Source organism: Mus musculus, chromosome 2 (genome assembly GCF_000001635.26).
Source record: "Mus musculus strain C57BL/6J chromosome 2, GRCm38.p6 C57BL/6J".
NCBI lineage: Eukaryota > Metazoa > Chordata > Mammalia > Rodentia > Muridae > Mus > Mus musculus.
In genome coordinates, this window is record NC_000068.7 from 105822974 (window position 1) to 105839708 (window position 16735).

General features: G+C 37.4%; 1 protein-coding gene across 1 annotated transcript in view, besides 4 other annotated features; it reads right to left on the bottom strand.

Annotated features, from left to right (window-relative positions):
• The window catches only part of Elp4 (elongator acetyltransferase complex subunit 4), a 207245-nt gene that overhangs the window by 125654 nt on the left and 64856 nt on the right, over positions 1-16735 (bottom strand). Inside the window, exon 5 of the mRNA NM_023876.4 lies at positions 9158-9297. Within this exon, the coding sequence (NP_076365.2) occupies positions 9158-9297 (140 nt within the window). The remainder of the gene's footprint in view (positions 1-9157; positions 9298-16735) is intronic.
• Positions 9270-9670: a DNAseI hypersensitive site, noted in NCBI's record as "HS183.5; the nucleotide coordinates are approximate for this feature". NCBI's record gives the evidence for it as "EXISTENCE:in vivo cleavage assay evidence [ECO:0001075][PMID:22220192]".
• Positions 9270-11470: a biological region, named in NCBI's record as "RB enhancer downstream of Pax6".
• Positions 10470-11470: a conserved region, noted in NCBI's record as "conserved region; RB; orthologous human sequence functions as an enhancer in the brain". NCBI's record gives the evidence for it as "EXISTENCE:sequence similarity evidence [ECO:0000044][PMID:22220192]".
• Positions 10470-11470: a DNAseI hypersensitive site, noted in NCBI's record as "RB site; the nucleotide coordinates are approximate for this feature". NCBI's record gives the evidence for it as "EXISTENCE:in vivo cleavage assay evidence [ECO:0001075][PMID:22220192]".

A 16735-nucleotide genomic window follows, 5' to 3' on the forward strand; every position in this document is an offset into this window, starting at 1 on the left:
ATTCAAGTGAGAATAGCAAATTAGATTGTATGTTAGGCTTGTTGTTCAACTGTCTGCTGTCTTAAATGTAGAATGGCAGTATACTTCAATAGGAAAAAAAAATCTACTTGTTGTGTTTGAATACAGCTGTTGGCAAATGCTAACTCAAAACAATGCCCAATCAATTACATAACTAGTCTAAACATGAGCTGTTGTTATCCTTATCTTCCTACTTTGTGACACCGTGAACTACCAAAGCTGTCTTTTTGGTTTTAAGATGCTATCCTGAGTCTGCACAGGTGAGAGTGTGGACTACAGAAGCTAACAGCTTCTGGGACAGGCGGGGGCCACAGAGCTTCTGTGGCAGACCTCATTTCGGGCTCCAGATATCCGGGCACCTTCCTTGCCAGAGGAGAGATATCCACCCCGCCCGGGAGGGCTTTGCTGGAGCATCTGCGGGAGCCATCTTCTTTCCCAGATCCTGCCAAGACTAGTCTGCACAGGTGAGAGTGTGGACTACAGAAGCTAATAGCTTCTGGGACAGGCCCTGTTTCGGGCCTTCATCTTCTGCAAGGAGGCAAGTCCAAACAACGTATATATGTGCACCTGCTCTGCAAGAGGAGAGCTTGCTTGCAGAGAGTGCTCTAACCACTGAAACTCAGTAGAGAGCTAGTCTCCCAGGTCTGCTGGTAGAGGCTAACAGAATCACAAAAGGAACAAGCTCTAACCAGAGACAACTATAACAACTGACTTCAGAGATAACCAGATGGCAAAAGGCAGACGTAAGAATCTTACTAACAGAAACCAAGACCACTCACCATCATCAGAACCCAGCACTCCCAACTCAGCCAGTCCTGGGTCCCCAACACACCCGAAAAGCTAGACCCAGATTTAAAGGCATATCTCATGATGATGGTAGAGGACATCAAGATGGACTTTAATAACTCACTTAAAGAAATACAGGAGAACATTGCTAAAGAGTTACAAGTCCTTAAAAAAAAAAAAACAGGGAAACACATCAAAACAGGTGATGGAAATGAACAAAACCATACTAGACTTAAAAAGGGAAGTGGACACAATAAAGAAAACCCAAAGTGAGGCAACGCTGGAGATAGAAACCCTAGGAAAGAAATCTGGAAGCATAGATGCAAGCATCAGCAACAGAATACAAGAGATGAAAGAGAGAATCTCAGCTGCAGAAGATTCCATAGAAAACATCTGCACAACAATCAAAGAAAATGCAAAATGCAAAAAGGTCCTAACTCAAAACATCCAGGAAATCCAGGACACAATGAGAGGACCAAACCTACTGATAATAGGAGTAGATGAGAATGAAGATTTTCAACTTAAAGGGCCAGCAAATATCTTCAACAAAATTATAGAAGAAAACTTCCCAAACCTAAAGAAAGAGATGCCCGTGAACATACAAGAAGCTTATAGAACTAATAGACTGGACCAGAAAAGAAATTCCTCCCTACACATAATAATCAGAACAACAAATGCACTAAATAAAGATAGAATATTAAAAGCAGTAAGAGAAAAAGGTCAAGTAACATATAAAGGCAGGCCTATCAGAAATACACCAGATTTTTCACCAGAGACTATAAAAACCAGAAGATCCTGGACAGATGTTATACACGCGCTAAGAGAACACAAATGCCAGCCCAGGCTACTATACCCAGCCAAACTTTCAATTACCATAGATAGAGAAACCAAAGTATTCCATGACAAAAACAAATTGACACAATATCTTTCCACGAATCCAGCCCTTCAAGGGATAATAACAGGAAAAAACCAATACAAGGACAGAAACCACGTCCTAGAAAAAGGAAGAAAGTAATCCTTCAACAAACCTAGAAAAAGACAACCACAAGAACAGAATGCCAACTTTAACAACAAAAATAATAGGAAGCAACAATTACTTTCCCTTAATATCTCTTAATATCAATGGACTCAACTCCCCAATAAAAAGACATAGACTAACAGACTGGCTACACAAAGAGGACCCAGCATTCTGCTGCTTACAGGAAACCCATCTCAGGGAAAAAGAAAGACACTACCTCAGAATGAAAGGCTGGGAAACAATTTTCCAAGCAAATGGTCTGAAAAAACAAGCTGGAGAAGCCATTCTAATATCGGATAAAATCGACTTCCAACCCAAAGTTATCAAAAAAGACAAGGAGGGACACTTCATACTCATCAAAGGTAAAATCTTCCAAGAGGAACTCTCAATTCTGAATAACTATGCTGCAAACACAAGGGCAGCCACATTCATTAAAGAAACTTTGGTAAAGCTCAAAGCACACATTGTACCTCACACAATAATAGTGGGAGACTTCAACACACCACTTTCATCAATGGACAGATCATGGAAACAGAAACTAAACAGGAGCACAGGGAAACTAACAGAAGTTATGAAACAAATGGATCTAACAGATATCTACAGAACATTTTACCCTAAAACAAAAGGATGTACCTTCTTCTCAGCACCTCATGGTACCTTCTCCAAAATTGACCATACAATTGGTCACAAAACAGGCCTCAATATGTACAAAAATATTGAAATTGTCCCATGAATCCTATTTAATCACCACAGACTAAGGCTGATCTACAATAACAACATAAATAATAGAAAGCCAACATTCACATGGAAAATGAACGACACTCTTCTTAATGATACCTTGATCAAGGAAGGAATAAAGAAAGAAATTACGGACTTTTTAGAGTTTAATGAAAATGAAGCCACAACATACTCAAACTTATGGGACACAATGAAAGCATTTCTAAGAGGAAAACTCATAGCTCTGAGTGGCTCCAAAAAGAAACTAGAGAGAGCATACACTAGCAGCTTGACAACACACCTAAAAGCTCTAGAACAAAAGGAAGCAAATTCACCCAAGAAGAGTAGACGGCAGGAAATAATCAAACTCAGGGGTGAAATCAACCAAATGGAAATAAGAAGAACTATTCAAAGAATCAACCAAACCAGGAGCTGGTTCTTTGAGAAAATCAACAAGATAGATAAACCCTTAGCCAGACTCAAAAAAGGGCACAGGGACAGCATCCTAATTAACAAAATTAGAAATGAAAAGGGAGACATAACAACAGATCCTGAAGAAATCCAAAACACCATCAGATCCTTCTACAAAAGGCTATACTCAACAAAACTGGAGATCCTGGATGAAATGGACAAATTTCTAGACAGATACTAGGTACCCAAGTTAAATCAGGATCAGATAAATGATCTAAACAGTCCTATATCCCCTAAAGGAATAGAAGCAGTCATTAATAATCTCCCACCCAAAAAAAGCCCAGGACCAGATGGGTTTAGTGCAGAGTTCTATCAGAACTTCAAAGAAGATCTAATTCCAGTTCTTCACAAACTATTCCACAAAATAGAAGCAGAAGGTACTCTACCCAACTCATTCTATGAAGCCACAATTACTCTGATACCTAAACCACAGAAAGACCCAACAAAGATAGAGAACTTCCGACCAATTTCCCTTATGAATATCAATGCAAAAATATGCAATAAAATTCTCGCTAACCGAATCCAAGAACACATCAAAACAATCATCAATCATGACCAAGTAGGTTTCATTCCAGGGATGCAGGAATGGTTTAATATACGGAAATCCATCAACATAATCCATTATATAAACAAACTCAAGGACAAAAACCACATGATCTCTCGTTAGATGCTGACAAAGCATTTGACAAAATCCAACACCCATTAATGATAAAAGTCTTGGAAAGATCAGGAATTCAAGGCCCATACCTAAACATGATAAAAGCAATCTACAGCAAACCAGTAGCCAACATCAAAGTAAATAGTGAGAAGCTGGAAGCAATCCCACTAAAATCAGGGACTAGACGAGGCTGCCCACTTTCTCCCTACCTATTCAACATTGTACTTGAAGTCCTAGCCAGAGCAATTCGACAACAAAAGGAGATCAAGGGGATACAAATTGGAAAAGAGGAAGTCAAAATATCACTTTGGGAGATGATATGATAGTATATATAAGTGACCCTAAGAATTCCACCAGAGAACCCCTAAACCTGATAAACAGGTTTAATGAAGTATCTGGATATAAAATTAACTCAAACAAGTTAATGGCCTTTCTCTACACAAAGGATAAATAGGCTGAGAAAGAAATTAGGGAAATAACACCCTTCACAATAGTCACAAATAAAATACCTTGGTGTGATCCTAAGGAAGTGAAAGATCTATATGATTAGAATTTTAAGTCTCTGAAGAGAGAAATTAAAGAACATATCAGAAGATGGAAAGATCTCCCATGCTCATGGATTGGCAGGATCAACATTGTAAAAATGGCTATCTTGCCAAAAGCAATCTACAGATTCAATGCAATCCCTATCAAAATTCCAACTCAATTCTTCAACGAATTGGAAAGGGCAATTTGCAAATTCATCTGGAATAACAAAAAACCTAGGATAGCAAAAACTCTTCTCAAGGATAAAAGCACTGCTCCTGGAATCACCATGCCTGACCTAAAGCTGTACTACAGAGCAATTGTGATAAAAACTGCATGATACTGGTATTGCGACAGACAAGTAGACCAATGGAATAGGATTGAAGACCCATAAATGAACCCACACACCTATGGTCACTTGATCTTTGACAAGGGAGCAAAAACCATCCAGTGGAAAAAAGAGCATTTTCCACAAATGGTGCTGGCACAACTGGCGGTTATCATGCAGAAGACTCCAAATTGATCTATTCCTATCCCCTTGTTCTAAGGTTAAATCTAAGTGGATTAAGGAACTCCACATAAAACCAGAGACACTGAAACTTATAGAGGAGAAAGTGGGCAAATGCCTCGAAGATATAGGCACAGGGAAAAAGTTCCTGAATAGAACAGCAATGGATTGTGCTGTAAGATTGAGAATCAACAAATGGAACTTCATAAAATTGCAAAGCTTCTGTAAGGCAAAAGACACTGTCAATAAGACAAAAAGGCCTCGAACAGATTGAGAAAGGATCTTTACCTATCTTAAATCAGATAGGGGACTAATATCCAATATATATAAAGAACTCAAGAAGGTTGACTCCAGAAAATCAAATAACCCCATTAAAAAATAGGGCTCAGAGCTAAACAAAGAATTCTCACCTGAGGAATACCGAATGTCTGAGAAGCACCTGAAGAAATGTTCAGCATCCTTAATCATCAGGGAAATGCAAATCAAAACAACCCTCAGATTCCACCTCAAACCAGTCAGAATGGCTAAGATCAAAAATTCAGATGACAGCAGACGCTGGTGAGGATGTGGAGAAAGAGGAACACTCCTTCATTGTTGGTGGGATTGCAAGCTTGTACAACCACTCTGGAAATCGGTCTGGCAGTTCCTCAGAAAATTGGACATAGTACTACCTGAAGATCCTGCAATACCTCTCCTGGGCATATACACAGATGATATTCCAACTGGTAAGAAGAACACATGCTCCACTATGTTCATAGCAGCCTTATTTATAATAGCCAGAAGCTGGAAAGAACCCAGATGTCCCTTAACAGAGGAATGGATAAAGAAAATGTGGTACATTTACACAATGGAGTACTACTCAGCTATTAAAAAAAGAATGAATTTATAAAATTCCAAGGCAAATGGTTGGACCTGGAGGGCATCATCCTGAGTGAGGTAACTCAATCACAAAAGAACTCACATGATATGTACTCACTGATAAGTGCATATTAGACCAGAAACTTAGAATACGCAAGATATAAGATACAATTTGCGAAACACATTAAGCTTGGGAAGAACGAAGACCAAGGTGTGGATACTTTTCTCCTTCTTGGAATTGGGAGCAAGGCACCCATGGAAGGAGCTACAGAGACAGAGTTTGGAGCTGAGACAAAAGGATGGACCATCTAGAGACTGCCATACCCGGGATCCATCCCATAATCAGCCTCCAATCGCTGACACTATTGCATACACTAGCAAGATTTTCTGAAAGGACCCAGATATACCTGTCTCTTGTGAGACTATGTCGGGGCCTAGCAAACACAGAAGTGGATGCTCACAGTCAGCTATTGCATGGATCATAGGGCCCCTAATGGAGGAGCTGGAGGAAGTACCCAGGGAGCTGGGGGGGATCTGCAACCCTATAGGTGGAACAACATTATGAACTAACCAGTACCCCCAGAGCTCGTGTCTCTAGCTGCATATGTATCAGAAGATGGCCTGGTCGGCCATCAGTGTAAAGAGAGGCCAATTGGTCGTGCAGACCTTATATGCCTCAGTACAGGGGAACGCCAGGGCCAAGAGGTGGGAGTGCGTGGATGGGGGAGTGGGTGTGGGAGGGTGTGGGGGACTTTTGGGATAGCATTGGAAATGTAAATGAAATAAATACCTAATAATAATAATAATAATAAAGAAAAAAAAAAGATGCTATCCTGTTTCTTAGCTAGCCTGATGCTCCTCTTCTCACCTGCCCAGTGCTAAGACTGCAGGCACTACCTTTCTAAAATGACCTCAACAATATTGTAATACATGTCAAGATACTATGCCTAGGCTGTAATGTGAAAATTTAGAATATATGTATGAGCATTTACTACAGACAAACTTACCAGTAATTTCAAATTACTGTAAATTACAAATGACCTTCAGTTTTTCTTGCTATAAAAAAATCTTTACTTGTTATCAATAGTGCCTTTAAAAATTATGAAATGATATACTGTATCTCACATATGGCAGTGAGCCACAAGTACATATCCTTTAGTCTTAATTATAGGAAAAGTATAGGTAACTGTAAGGCTTGGCTTTATTGTTTTATAAATGAACCAGCAAAGTTCATGTCAGTGAAATGAGCATACACTTTTCATAAATTAAAATAAATCTCACATGGTAAAGTACTCATATTCAAAATTAATTTAATTACATGTTTAAAATTTAATTACATTTAATTAAGCATTTAAGTTTAATATGAAATAAATGAATTATCAGTTAACTACTATGAAATGAAATACTGCCTTGGTAATTAAAATCTATAAATTTTCCTATTCTGTGTAAATCTGCTAGCTTTCAAAAAACATTCCAGCAATTACACGTTTTAAAGACCATTTGACTACATCCTCACAGTTCATCAAAGTATAGTCTTTTGGTCCCTCAGTTTGGTGAGCTGCACATTTCCTGCAACACGGAGGTTTTACAAACATGATTTTGGGTGTAACCTTAGTCCAGTGGTTGCTGTGAGCCTTTAATACAGATTTTCATGCTGTGCTGACCTCCAACCATAAGATTATTTTTGTTGCTACTTCATAACTACCATTGTGATTCTGTTATGAATCTTAATGTAAGTATATGATATACAGAATATCTGATATGCTTCCTCTGTGAAAAGGTCATTTGACCCCCAAAGGGGTCACAAACCACAGGTTGAGAACCACTGCTTTAACGACTTATAATTTGCAACAGTAAATTTGTCTAGCATCTCTGACCTCAAGTCCCCATAAACTGTGACATTACTCAGCTCACAGGGCTGTTGGTAGAATTGAATAAATAGGCTATGGTTAAATATATGAACAGTCCCCCTCCTGAAAGGAGCATTTAAGTAAAGTTGACTTCTTTCCTTTACCTGAAAGAATGAATAAAAACCTCATATTTTCTGGTATAAAAATGTTTATTCTTTGAAACAAACCTGTTTCAAATTATAAAGTAATATTTTGTTAAATTATTCTATTCTTAATATATGCTTTATTTTATTTTGAAATGATAGGGATTAAATTTATGCTAAGCAAGCACTCCACCACTGGACTATGGCCTCAGCTCATATATCACATTTATAAAGCTGAGCATGCTATGAACAAAACAGTATAGAATTACAGCCAACACACAATTCTGATTCAGAGGAAATACCTTTGAATGTAGGTATTACCACTTTTGTGTACATGTTTGTGTGTGCATGTGTGTATGTGTTTAACTGCAGAGTTCAGAATTCCAACATAATGATTTAAAATTACCAATAACAAAATAATATGGGTAAATATGTGGTAGTCCTTAGCTCCCAATTTTAGCACAAGAGAACTGGCTTCATTGAACTCAAGGGAGGATCCCAAGAGCATAGAAGGATGAGCCAGAATCAGAACAATATTTTCATTTCTTCATTAGTACTCTTTTGTGTCCGCAACAAAATGATGAAAACAACAAACACTAAAGTCTTCAAAAGGAACGAAGCACAAAGAAAGAGATACAACATGTTTCTCCTGATTCCATACTCACTTTACCCTGGTAGATCTATGTATGACAGAATAACAGGAGGCAATAAGTGCACAACATGTAGCAGTGTGCCCGACACACAGCAGCCAATCTGTTGCATGGCCACTAGAACTACAATAGACCAATGTGCCACTTTACATCTCTAACCATAGCCCAGGGAACTCATGCACAAGGTGAAGACATTCCGAAAATGATTTAAGGGAACAGTGTTGACTAAATTCTTAGGTATTGTTTCTAGAACAGAGACTGAATGCATTTAAGTCATTTAATTTCATAATTTTCTATCTATAAACTCTCTTAGTAACTCACTTTGAAAATGACTTGAAAGTGCTTACTGCTTACTACTGCATTCAGTAGCTTAGTGTGGTAAGAACTGAAAGCAAGTTTTCTTAATATCAAGTCTGTAACTTTGAGAATTCTGCTGAAATAAGTTTTTGGCACTATAAACATGTTAGGTTGTCTTAATACTAAAGAACTCTTCAATGTAAAATTCCAACTCCAAATCATCTTTTTACCTAAAATTACAGACTTTTATTTATAGTATCACTAAAAGTACAATGTCTTATTAACACAGTAAGAACATAGACTTGTTGACCATTCACTAAAAGGTATCAGCAAGCAGCAGTGATTTATACATTTCCCCGAAGTTTTTGTCAAAAAATTTTATGATATTTATTTGTATTATGGCTTGATTTAGAATTGTTTCACATTTCCTGGAAAGTGAAATCACGTGGAATTGAAACTATCTTGGTATCCAGGCCTATCATATAATAAACCACAGCAATAGGTAGTTTACAAAAATACTTGTATAATTTGTTATATACTTGTAGAAAACTAGCATTATTGGGCTATACCTTTGTATATACATTCTTCAAAACTTAGGTAAAAATGCAATCTACTGATATCTGAAATCAGAACTTGTTGTTACAGAACACGGACTTACCAGGATTCTCCTTTAAGATCTGGAGAGATGTGTTCTGGAAGGAAGAATCCATGCCACTTTGAACTCTGTAGTAGCTCCCAAGGAATCCTTTTTGATAAATCATAATAGTGACCAAATCGTGACGACGAGACCGGTCCCACCTGCAGACAAACCATGCAGGTTGTTAAAGTAACATTATTTTACATTATAATTTCTTTGTCCTACATCAAGCAAAGTAATGGCATATCCATGTATATTAGTGCTAATGATGAAAAGCTGACATAAATATGTTTCCTAAACTTAAATATCCATACAATAGTCTTTACTAGCTAAACAAAGCACAGTTAAGAATTAGACTTTCTACTCTCATGTTTTTTTCTGTTAATGATTCCTAAGTTTATAGTAATTCATATACCTCTTTCATTTTAAAACTATTCTGTACATCTCTTCTTCTATGTTTGATATTTAATATACATAATTCTCAATTTTTAATGACAAATCAAATAAGGAGATGATAAGAACTAAATGAAGGTAAGCCAATTCACTGGTTGCAAGCCCCAAAAGAAATAAACTATTTAAATATGTTTAACTGAGCATCATACTAAATCTAAATGCCCACAGGATATATACACATATACAGCAGTTCTTATAAATCTAAATGAAGCTGACTATGTAGAGTGTCCCGGAGTCCCAGCAGCATCAAGGCACGTGCATGAGAGACGATGGATAGACACTATGTGAGAACTGGAAAGTTGGCGTGACTGTTGCTTCATAGGTTGACTGTCTTTATTAACATTCTCTCCGAGAAACCATTTTTCTCGTAGGAAACGAATAACTACTGACACTGAATTTCTTTTCATATATCAGTAAAAAGTGTATTAACTATTGTTTCTGAATGGAATGTAGGCTGATTTTAATGAATGCATCCCCTGAGCCCATACCCTTCTACATGAAGTTAAACTATTACCAAATTAGCCTGGAAACAGCTTCTAGTAAAAGCTCTGATTTGATCTTTACCATTGCTGAGTATTAAGAAACTGGCAAACTTGGGGATGTTCAACACAACTAAAATCTCTGCAGAAACATGAGAACTCACAGTAGGCTCTTATCTTACAGAGTGACAATTTTTTAATTTAGTTAAACATAATTTTGCTTGATACTTGCTATTTGCATTTAAGATTTCAGTGATTCATATTCCTAAATTAAATGCCTATAAACATCAAATTATACAGTCACATGAAATAAAACATCCTGGAGTCTAAAAGAAGCATTTTTTCCTTGAACGAGTCGGTGGGTGTGACATTTATTTTCTAAATGAAATGAATGGGCATCTCTCCATAAGGTACTATTTATTTTCATTAATGAAAGACGTCTATTAGTTGGCTTCAATCTAATCTTTTCAACGCAATAATAGTATGTGCAGAATTATGATTTCTAAGGCACAAATTCTCCATTTATTATGAAAAGTATTGACAAATAAATTATATGATATTAAAATGCTCCTTAAAAATAAGGTATAAAGGTTTTTAGATGTAAAGTTATTAGTCTAAAGCAATTTAAACAAGGTCTGTTCTTTGGCCTATAATTGATTCTTTATCCGGATTATAGTTCAGAATGTTTTTACTGCAATCTCTGTGAGAGCTCATCTTTTTATTGTGTAAGTCCAAGCCCTCTTAATGTTTCAGAAAGGCCTTGACTAACTGAACTTTGATCTGATGTCTTCATTGAGAAAAACACCAGGTTGCCCATTTCAGATGCAAATCCCCCTAAGGCCCAATAGAATTTAGTAAAGACAGCAAAAAAGAAGAAACCAGAAGTTTCCAGGATCCTCTTTGAGAATCCTGGGGCACACTGGTGTCCTTAATCCATGCTACTGCATGGATTAAGGTAGGTGATAACCTTTCCTGATTCAAAAGAATAAGCTGAGTGCCTACAAACTGGGTGGAGACTAGGATTTGGCTATAATAAAACACCATGCAATAAAAGCTTGGTCTATGTCAGAAGCCTCTGAAAAGGCCTCAATGTACCACATTCCCAGGCCTGGTAGGGAAGCTTGCAAAAGCCTACCTGAATCAAATAAGCATGAATAATCTATTTTAGCAGACTGACCATGGGGAGAGAGAAAGAAAGAGAGACTTTTCACTTCTTTTAAGTTTGAGTTAATAAATTTATTAGTGGATTGAAGGTTCTTGAAGTCCCATGCACTCACAGAAATACGCCAAATTACCAAAAAGCAAGGTATGCTTTTTAAGTTGCCGTCACTATTAATGTTTTTAATTATAATATTAGTGTGACAGAAGTCCCAGATTTTGGATGAATCAAGGCAGAAAATTGATTTCATGCTGTGACAGTTTACATACAGAATTCAAACAATTCATTAAAATGTACAAAAAAAAACTAGAAACTTTTCTTGCTGTAATTGTTATTAACTTATTTAGATGTTAAAATCAGATATGATAGTATAACTACTGATAAGGTAGACACAAAGTTTTCATTGCTGATCAAAAAGACTTCAATCTTTCAATAAAAGAAAAACAAAACAAATGTATTCTTAGAGGATAAAATGTTTTGCAAATTTTTCTATTCAAGATACATAGTATTAGCATATAGTCAGATTTCTGAAATACTAGCAATTTCCCCTGAAAATGAATACTAAATGCTGTTACTGTAACAGTGTTTATCTATAAAAATATCATTGTCATAAAAATTAAATTGTATTTTTATATTAACCTATAATGAAAAAGCAGCTCATTTATTTCATGTGCTAAGAACATGTTGCTTTAATTTTATACATGACAACTTTTATTGCCCTTTCATAAACTTCCTTCAACTTTACCATCTGTGGAATAGAAAGAAGTTTTAGAATAGAAAGAAAAATAGAAGTAAGTCTTTACTGTGATAAAAAATGAAATCTGATGGAAGTCAAGGGGGAAAAAGAGGAAGAAAACAACTCACTCCAATACTACTGGCATCTCTATAGAGTGTCAGAATGCAACCAAGGCAGCGGAAGTAGCTCCACCACAGACATCTACATAAGATGTCAGCCACTGCTAACACGTCTTGTTTCTGAGTTTCTGTATAACAGACAGCAAGAATCCAATTACACAGAGACTCAGCTCATACTAGAACTGGGTTAATCGTGATTTTATTTTGCTTTCAAAATAATCTACATAGTATTGGTAATTAGTATTTTATGAACTTGAATATAATATAGATATCATTATTACTACAATATTATTAATTTGAGAATCGAAAAATTTATCATTGCTTTTAGCTTTTCTGGGAGTTTTTTTGTTTTTTGTTTTCCTTTGGTTTGTGGGTGTCTATCATTGTCCTTTGTAATTACATTGCCTTATTGAAAAAATTTGCTGCACATTAACACATTCACATATCTACCAGAACTGCTGTGGCTAAACTACTAACTTTAACAAGAATCTGATATGCTACTGTGAATTGCTGGAGACTAGTACCACAATCCTATACTTCTGAAGTGAAATCCAGAACTCACTGCAGGCTAGCAATCTGCAGGGCGAGGGGTGAGCGTGTGCTGACAAGTACAAAGAGAGCAAGTCCACCATGACAGAATAGCTAACTCGCTAGTGAGATGGGAAGGACTCTACATATTGTACATATAGTAGAGTTCAAACCCAAATTAGTGAGACAAAGATGATGGCCACATTGGTGCTGTGGAGATGGCTCAGCAGTTAAGAGCACTGGCTGCTTTTCCAGAGGGTCCAGGTTCGGCTCACAGCAACCACATAGCAGCTCAAAACCTGCAACTCCAGTGCAAGAGGACTCTAAAGTCCTTTTCTGCCTTGGTGGCACCAGCAATGCATGTGACAACCAGACATATATAGAGGCAAAAACCCAATCACATTAAAATTAAAACAAAAGCTTTAAAGGCCATGTTAATATAAAGAACAATTATTAATAATATACAGTTGTAAATGTATATGCAGCACTACTGCATCTCTAAATTTCATAAAACAAATATTAATTGGTAATTAATGGGAATGGAAGATGAAATACGTTCTAAGAGAACATCAGTGAATGACTTTAGTACCTCCACTTTCTAAGAGATCACATCGCCAACCATAAATAGGAAGCTGAGAAAGCACATTAGAGGGGGACAAGGGCATAAACTCACAAAAACCCATTCCACATGATGCACTTCATCTATGTATACTCCATCTCCTAGAGCTGCCATCCCCTTCCCAAAGAGTGCCACCGTGGCAGACCAGTGGGTGTAAACCTGTGTGAGGCATTTCAAATTCAAGCCACATTTCATTCATATAACAGTTGGCTTTCATTTAATTCTAAGATTGATTCAATTGGCCTCTGGTTTCTTCAATGACTAAGTTCACTAAAGACTTTCTTATTTGTTCTTTAAAAGTATATGTAGTTTCTGTTCTTTTTGCTTTGTTTTGTTTTGTTTTGTTTTGTTTTTTTTCCTTCAATGATTTCTATTTTTTTCTACTATGGTCTGGTAAAATATATAAAATTAATCCAGTTCTTTTCCATTTGTTAAGATTTGCTCTGTAACCTAGATTTGGGGTTCTTTTTAGAAAAGATTCCATGATCTAGTAAACAAAATCCTATATTATCCATTTCTTTAGGAGCTCTGTAACCACAGAAACTGGGGAAATAAAAAGGAATCATGGAGTGGAGGCAATTGAGAAAAGAATAGTAGAGTCCAAGGGCTTTGAAAGTGAAAAGGGAGAAGCTGGGGTGTGGGGATTTAGTTAGGAAGGTGAGAGGTCTGCCAATACAGGAGGGATGGAGGAGGGTAAAAAACAATAGAGATGTATGACAAAGTCATAAGGAAATCAGTATTATTCCTTACCTAAAATTAATAAAGTACATACAATTCTACAGGCATACATGTACATTTATAGTTAAAATAAGATTTTCCAATCCACCTGGCTGACAATGCTCCTCCCAAGAGCAACAGACAGACTATGAAACAAAAATTCCAATTCTAGACATAAGAAACACCTTTTTGAATTCTTGGTCAAGGGAGTCAAAGAGACTCCTTAAACATTACAGGCTACTGTTGGAGCCTTTGGTTGCCTTCCAAAAGTCAAAGATAACTCCCTATTGCTGAAGACAGCATGTACTTTTCAATACAGGTCCCAGAGGATCCATACTGGATATGATTTGAAAGCACCCGCCCTGAGGACTAGGCTTCATAGTACAGGTTAGAATGCAAGCTCTAAGGATGTGAAGCAACCAATAGTCCTATTAAGCTACGATGTTTTGAATCATAATGATGACCAGGATGGCAAAATAGCCCTAAGGGTTCAATAGTGGCACAGTTTTGGTGGTAACCATCAGCTCTCTAATGGGCTTGAGACCCACTAACAAGAGAGCGATCACCCCGGTACTGGACACCTAGCCAGGTACTGCAAGTGAGGAATCTGCAATAGCAACTCAACTAAACAAGTGTAATTCTTTTTTTTTTTAATTAGGCATTTTCTTCATTTACATTTCCAGTGCTATCCCAAAAGTCCCCCATACCCTTCCACCCCACTCCCCTACCCACACACTCCCACTTCTTGGCCCTGGCGTTCCCTTATACTGAGGCATATAAAGTTTGCACGACCAATGGGCCTCTCTTTCCAGAGATGGCCGACTAGGCCATCTTCTAATACATATGCAGCTAGAGACAAGAGCTCCGGGGGTACTGGTTAGTTCATATTGTTGTTCCATCTATAGGGTTGAAGATCTCTTTAGCTCCTTGGGCATTTTCTCTAGCTCCTCCATTGGGGGCCCTGTGATCCATCCAATAGCTGTGAGTATCCACTTCTGTGTTTGCTAGGCCCAGGCATAGTCTCACAAGAGACAGCTATATCAGGGTCCTTTCAGCAAAATCTTGCTAGTTTATGCAATGGTGTCAGCGTTTGGAGGCTGATTATGGGATGGATCCCCGGATATGGCAGTCTCTAGATGGTTAGTCCTTTCGTTTCAGCTCCAAACTTTGTCTCTGTAACTCCTTCCATGGGTGTTTTGTTCCCAATTCTAAGAAGGGGCAAAGTGTCCACACTTTGGTCTTCGTTCTTCTTCAGTTTCATGAGTTTCTCAAATTGTATCTTATATCTTGGATATTCTAAGTATCTGAGCTAATATCAACTTATCAGTGAGTACATATCATGTGAGTTCTTTTGTGATTGGGTTACCTCACTCAGGATGATGCCCTCCAGGTCCATCCATTTGCCTAGGAATTTCATAAATTCATTCTTTTTAATAGCTGAGTAGTACTCCATTGTGTAAATGTACCCACATTGTCTATATCCATTCCTCTGTTGAGGGGTATCTGGGTTCTTTCCAGCTTCTGGCTATTATAAATAAGGCTGCTATGAACATAGTGGAGCATGTGTCCTTCTTACCAGTTGGAACATCTGGATATATGCCCAGGAGAGGTATTGTGGGTAATTCTTAACTTCATTCTAAATCTATTTTTATGTCCACAGACAAGCATAGCTTTTACCACTTATCAAGGAAACTTCTGTTTGCAACAGAGACCATTAAAAAAGTATCTAGAAATGAGAGATTATATATAATTTAAAAGTTTTTATACAGAAAAGGAAACAACAGAGTAAAGATACTGCCTACTTTAATGGTTAACAGGTTTTATCCATTATGTATCCAAAAAACACTTAATATTCAGAATCTATAAAGAACTCCAAAAGTTAAAACACAGCAAATTAACAATTAACCAAACCCCAGGCCCCCAAATCAATGTGACTTTCTAAACTTAATAGACAAAGCACATGACACTCTTTAGTGCTGAGGTTCAAGTGTTAGCTCTGAATTTCTTCTAGGTTTCGATCTGTCACCTATGGAATTGCCTAAGCAGAAGGGCTGCATTTGTCCAAGATTCTCAATCACAACTGCACTAGGCTGCACACGTGACAAACTTCTGAATATACCCAAATCTCCTTTATTAGTTTTTTCTTCTTCTTCTTCTTCTTTTTTTTTTTTTTTTTTTTTTTTTTTTGGCTTTTCGAGACAGGGTTTCTCTGTGTAGCCCTGGCTGTCCTGGAACTCACTTTGTAGACCAGGCTGGCCTCAAACTCAGAAATCCGCCTGCCTCTGCCTCCCAAGTGCTGGGATTAAAGGCGTGTGCCACCACGCCGGACATTAGTTTTTAATATAAATAATTTTACATTTCAGATACATTATTTGTTGCTTACTAATGGACATTTAGGTTACTTTCAATCTTTCACTATTCAAATTGTGTAAATAGCTCTTACATATTCTGTAGTTGACAAATATCCATGAAGAGGATATTACAAAAGCATCCTCTACAGAAGCTATATTTCAATTTTCTTTGTAAACTTCCGTATCTGTGGGTCTGACGTGTGGGCTAAGTTAGGTACACATATTCCAAAACGCGTGTGTGGCCCTAGGGGTTAAGACTGGGAGGTGGGTCCTCTCCTCTCCCCTTTACGTGGGGTTCTGGGTATGCGAGCACAGGCTGTCAGGCCGGTACAGCCAGTGCCTGTACCTGATGACCCAGCTCGCACCTTCCTACCACTTGCACTTTTATCAGCAAAGGATGGGAGGACTACTTTCCCTCTACTGTTAATAAAGTGTGTT